Genomic DNA, 6,256 nt, shown 5'->3' with positions numbered 1-6,256 from the left:
TTGGGAAATTCCTGGAGATTTGGGGGGAGTGGGGGCCTGCTAGAGCCTGGGGAGGGCAGGGTTTGAGGAGGGCAGGGAGCCCAGTGGGCTAAAATGAGATCGAGTTCACCCTCCGAAGCATCAGTTCCCTCCAGGAGAACCGATCTCTGTCATCTGGAGATCAGCTGTCATTCTGGGCAATCTCCAGTCTCCACCTGGAGGTTGGCAACCAATGCTCCCTCTAAGCCGCGGTGTCTTGGGAGCAAAAATTCTACTTTGTGAGCTGCTGCCATCAAAGTGGCAAGGGAGCGATTGGGCCACTGAATAAATGAGTTCGCTCTGGAGCCGTCCTTCCAGAGTGTGTGAGCCAGAGGCTAAAAAACTGAACTAGCTCACACTGACTCAGCTTAGAGGGAACACTGCTCAGGGGACACATTGGCAATCAAAGGCAGGGAGAGGGATCCTGGGCACTCTCTGGTCAGAACCCACCAAACCTAGAACCAGTGCTGACGGGAAGGTTGCAGTGGGACCTTGATGGATGAAATCAGGAGGTCTGATGATGGATTAAAGATACAACCACAAACTTTGTGCTACTAATTTCTCTGTAAACATTATTATGGGAGCTTCTCATCTGCATAAAATGATAGATGATTAACTCTGGTTCTACAGTGAATGTAAGGAAATATTGAATTTCATCTTTAAAAGGTTTTTCCAATTAATATTTATCTAGACTAATTATCGGTGGAGCTGCGGTGGCTCAAGTGGTTAAGACGCTGAACTGCAGGCTGTGGAAGGTCAGTAGTTCAGCAGTTCGAGGCCCGGGTGCCGCATGATGGAGTGAGCTCCCATCTCTAGTTCCAGCTCCTGCCGACCTAGCAGTTCGAAAGCAAGAAATTGCAAGTAGATAAATAGGTACCACTTCGGTGGGAAGGTAACAGCGTTCCGTGCACCTTGGTGTTTAGTCATGCCAGCCACATGACCACGGAAAGGTCTTCGGACAGCGCTGGCTCTTCGGCTTTGAAACGGAGATGAGCACCGCAACCCTAGAGTCGGATTCGACTGGCTTTCGAGCAAGGGAACCTTTACCTTTACCTTTAGACTAATTATCACACATCATACTTGGTGCCTGGACGTAATGAGCCACTGCTATCCAAGAGCCCTGTTCAGGTGAGGATTAAATTTGGCTTATAAAGGGCAAGGTGGCTTGCTGCTTCTTTTTTTGTTTTTTGTTTTTGTTTTATGGATTTCTTACTATACATCCCTTAATTAAATCTGTTCCTGCCTCTCCATTGTTTTCGGATCTACCTGATAATTCCTGGAATTTTTTCAGGAATTCGTTTGGTTTTCCTGAGAAAAGCCAGATACATTTGGGATGCTGAAATATACCTGAAAAATACTGTTAAGGTATTTTTTCAGGTATATTTTCAGCTCAGGTAGATCTGAACGCACACCCCCTAATGGCGACCCTACTTTGTCTTTGTCTAAGGCTTTTTAAATATAATTTTACACATAAAGACAACATTTCCTTCTAGTAATTTTGATTACAACCTTGAATAGGTTCTGTCAAATTAGATTTTTGCAAGTATGACCCAATCTGTTTTTTATTTGTTTGTAATGAAAAGAAAACCCTGCTGCTGAAGTCACAACCCCTTTTTCTCCCTATTATGGTGGTATAAGCCATCACCTGAAGGGAGCTGAAGAGGCAAAGAAACTAAAATCAGGGTGTGAGACGTGGGGAGGACAAGGATTATAGTCAGCCTTTCCCCCTCTGGGAGAAAGGAAATGTTTGGATTCCTTGATGGTGACTAACACAATCTTATCCAAGCAAGCCATTTTTATCTGTTATATTCCCTTTAGTCCTCAACTGCCTCTTCTACAGGAAACTGATTTCATGCATGACTGGTCAAAGGTAATGTGGTCTGGAGAGCTTTTGCAACATTCACACGTAGTTTGCAGAAATTTAGCTTTTAGCTATAACACATAATGAAGACATTGTATGTAAATGTCTATGCCTTTACACTTACATGTTTAAAGTACTATGAAAAGAGTTTATAAGAGTCTGTAAATTTATCTGGATCACGTAAAACAAAAACAAAGTTCACTGTGCCTCTTGGCCATAGAGAGATTGTCACGCTCATCTGTGGAATGCTGTTTAGTCAAGGAAGAAAGTCTGATGACTCCCCTTTCATCTAGCATGGATTCCATTGAGCTACAAGCACAGGATAGGAAGACAGATTACATTAGAGGCAGGAAGAAGGGAAGTCAGAGTTGTGATCTCACTGGTGTCGAGGCCAAAACTCGGGGTAGCAGGCCAAAAGAGCTTGGGGACAGAGAAGGCAAGCTAAATGCCAGGAGGAACAAGCTACAGATCAGAGTAATGGATACCACTGAACAATATCTACACAGCAAGTCCTTCCAAAAGGCAGCAAAAAAAGAAGACATGTTGGCAGGTTGCTAGGACCTTAGAAGTGGACTGATGGTTGCCTCTGTGACAATACAATTTCTTAACCTACCCACTTACCCACAAATCAGAACAAAGGGGGGAAAAGGGCAGTGTCGTACCTTCACCTGTAGAAACCCTGTCACTAACTGAAAAAAAGGGGGGGAAAGGAAACTCAATCCAAAATCAGCTGCGAACTAAGAGGGTCAAGCTACAAAGTGTATTATAAAAATACAAATGTTTATTAGGGTGTACACATAGCTAAAACATACTGCGGTTAAAAGAAATAGTCTGTGGAGAATTTCACATTACCCTTTTTAAGCCGTTTGTTAGCCGTTATTGTACCGACTTAGAGTAAACTGGTACAGGGCTGCCATTTCACACAGCCTTTCTCCTACTGGTAAGGAGTTTGGCATTTCAGACTATGCTGCTTTGTTTTTATGTCTTTGTGGGTTTTTTAATTTAATATATATATTTTGATTTTGATTTATAGCCCGCCCGCCCTGCAAAAGCGGGGTTTTGTTCTGGTTTAAACATTTTAATGATGTGTTGTTGGTTTTGGTTGGGTTTAACGGTTTTAAAATAGGATTTTCATATGTATGTATTAATTTTTTACTGATCCTTGTAAGGACAGAAAGCTGGGATATAAACGTTGTAAAATAAAATAAAATCTCATTACAACACTCGACTGTATGTGAACATGCCCGGGCCTCATCTTGTCCTGTGATTGTTGCATACACAAAGTTAGCATTGGAGTATACCAGTTTGGGCTAGTCTGGCACAAAAATACTCAAAAGGTTTATAAAATTCCTTTAATCTTTGTTTAATTCTTATCTTGCTTTAGAAAATCCCTTCCTCGATGCCAAAGAATTAACAGAATGCTCTCCAATGAATCTTTACATCCTCCTACATACAGCCGTTCCAATTCCCAAGCCTCTGTTGATAGCACTTCCATGGAAGATTTCTGGTGTGAGGTGGAAAATATCAAAGAAAGCACTGAGGACAGACAAGATGACCAAACTCTGTTAGAAGTCAAGCCTCCTGATGGTGAGCATACTCATTTCCAATACATCCTCACACATGCTTTAAACATTTAATTTTTTTTTAGTTCTTTAACATCCTTCCTCATGAACATAACCCTAATCTTTGATATTTAGTCCAGTTATTTATTCATTTCCTTCACTTATACACTAACTTTCTCCCCATCTGGGTTAGGCTGAGAGTGTGTGACTGGCCCAGCAAGCTTCCATGGCAGAGTGGAGATTGGAACCGGGGTCTTCCCGTCTGACACTCTAACCTCGACACAATGCTGGCTTTCTAGCAAATCTGCTTGTGGTACAGATACAAGGCTGTATTGAGTAATTTTACCCTGGTGGGATGTTCAATATGCACTGTTTTAAACAGTTCTTCACTGAAGCAGCAAGACTCGTGAATAAATTTAAAATCAATACTTTCAGTCAGTCCCTGCTTCCCAAATTTGTCCAGAAATTCATGGTCCAAAATTTCTAATCTATACAAAAATAGTGAGAGGCCCATCAGAATGGTAAGCTACAGGTAAATTTTTGAAATGTGCTCAGTATATTAATATGAATTGCTATAAATAATCTAAATTCTATGTTATTAATTTATGCACATCAGTATATTTACTGATTTATATTAATTAGTAAATGTAGACATTTGAAATAAATATAAATACTTCATGCGCCTGTGCCTGTATAAAGCATAGTAATGCTGAAAGTCAGACTTGCAAAGTGAGCATGGCTAGAACAGAGAGGAAGACAAATTACAGACCAGGTTTGTTTGTTTTTTAACTTTTTTCATCACAGCTCAGGCTTGAGGGATGGAGGAAGAAATGTGAGAACAGGCGTGTGTAGAGCATTTTGATATGGTTTTGCTGTTTGGGAAATAAACACCATTTGGTTGTCCATTGATTGCCAGTGCTGTTGAAATGTACACATTGCAATCTGAAACAGGGTCAGTGGGTGGGAAGAATGATTGATGCTTTTCCTCTGATGCTAATTAATTTTCATGCTGATTCTTTTAGCTTGAAAGCAGACATTGCCCTGGAAGGGGGAATAAATTTGGACCAGGAGGAAATGTGCCTCACAGTGCATGACACATTGTTTTAAGTCCCCCGCTTAAAGATGGCATAAACAGGAGTTAGTTCAGTTACTCTCTGTCGTCCTTGTTTTTCTCCAACAGCTATTCAGCTGCCCTCAGAATTATGTGCCTGCTGACGGGTCACGAGCATGCTTTGTCCTCATCATTTGTAACGGAGGATGTATGCTAGGATAAATAAATAAAAAATAATAAATCCCTTTAAAATTTATAAACTGGTAACTTCCCTGTGTGCCTGGAGAGCCCCCGGAGTACACACAAGGCCATATCATGCCTGTGGATTATTTGGTTTCATTGTCATTCTGGTAGGCACAGGGACCACCAAGATACAGTAGATTTAACCATGTCAATATAGCCACGTATCTAGTTGTTGAAAATCAAGTTTGCTTAATGTAATGTACTAAAACATGAGTGTTTTAGAGATAAACCACCATTAATCCACCCATCTTTATAGCAACGAGGAAGGGGCAGAAAATAGGATTGCCAGGTCCTCCCTGGCCACCGGTGGGGGATGTGGGGGCAGAGCTACTAGAGCCAGGTTGGGAAACTCCTGGAGAGTTGGGGATGGAGCCTGGGGAGGGCAGGGACCTACTTATTTCCATTTATTTCAAGTGGAATAAATCCCCTGAGGATTCTAAACATGTTTGCTAAGGTGTATATCCCACTGAGTTCAGTTGCTAGTAAAAGTGCTTCGAGTTGAAGCTTAATGTCCTTAATGTGGCCAATTCATACTCTGACTCTTTAAATGTATCCTACAAAGAGATCCTGTATTTATTCCCTCTAGCAGAAAAAGGTAATTCAGAGGTTTTTTTAAAAAAGAGAGGAAAGACAACACAATGGCTAAATGAAGATATTTTGGAAAATATTTGTTCTTAACAAATCTCAGAAACTGTTTTTAAAGAGTTACAGCAAAAATCTCCTACTTATTTCCATTTATTTCAAGTGGAATAAATCCCCTGAGGATTCTAAACATGTTTGCTAAGGTGTATATCCCACTGAGTTCAGTTGCTAGTAAAAGTGCTTCGAGTTGAAGCTTAATGGCCTTAATGTGGCCAATTCATCCTCTGACTCTTTAAAGGCTTCCCTTCCCTAGATCCTGTATTTATTCCATACAGAGAATGATTAAAGTGCCTTTGAGAAAGCTTAGATGTGCTCTTGAAGGAAGGATGAATTATTAGTCCCAGTTGTGGTCTTACAAAAAAAGTTTCAGAAGACTCATAGTTCCATTGACCTCAGGGACCAAAGTAATGGATTGGTCATACCGCTGTGTACAGATGGCGTTGTTAAAGATCATGAGGCATTGTTCCAGCGGTGGAGAGTAAATGACGATTTAATTTTCTGCTTTTTTTGTCTGCAGAATTAACAAAATGTCTTCCAGGCTGGACTATTTTCTAATTTTCATTTTTACTGCCTGTCATTTCTTTTCTTCATCTGTGTTACCACTGTGTGTATATCACAAGACTTTTGACCATGTCTCCTGAAATGCAGAGGTTATTACCCAGCTACAGGACTTTGAAGCTGCTTTTTATGTATCCCTTTAAATAATGCAGGCAGCAGCTTCTTCTCCAAAGTGAGACAGACCCCATTGCCCCCACCAAGCAGATGCCAAGGTGCTTCAGTGATTCATCCGGCCCTGACTGCCTGACTGCATTAAGCAAAGTGTTGCCTAACCGTTTCAGTTCAACTAGGGCTCCACAGGATCCCTCCCTCCCTCTTTCC

General features: G+C 41.2%; 1 protein-coding gene across 1 annotated transcript in view; it reads left to right on the top strand.

Annotated features, from left to right (window-relative positions):
* ARHGAP28 (Rho GTPase activating protein 28) overlaps nucleotides 1-6,256 on the top strand; it is a 104,429-nt gene that overhangs the window by 62,564 nt on the left and 35,609 nt on the right. The window contains exon 2 of the mRNA XM_015413936.1: nucleotides 3,264-3,466. Within this exon, the coding sequence (XP_015269422.1) occupies nucleotides 3,264-3,466 (203 nt within the window). The remainder of the gene's footprint in view (nucleotides 1-3,263; nucleotides 3,467-6,256) is intronic.

Source organism: Gekko japonicus, unplaced genomic scaffold (assembly GCF_001447785.1).
Source record: "Gekko japonicus isolate JY-2015 unplaced genomic scaffold, Gekko_japonicus_V1.1 scaffold1817, whole genome shotgun sequence".
NCBI lineage: Eukaryota > Metazoa > Chordata > Lepidosauria > Squamata > Gekkonidae > Gekko > Gekko japonicus.
Note: the sequence above shows the minus strand (reverse complement) of the source record. Positions and strands in the feature narration are given on the sequence as shown.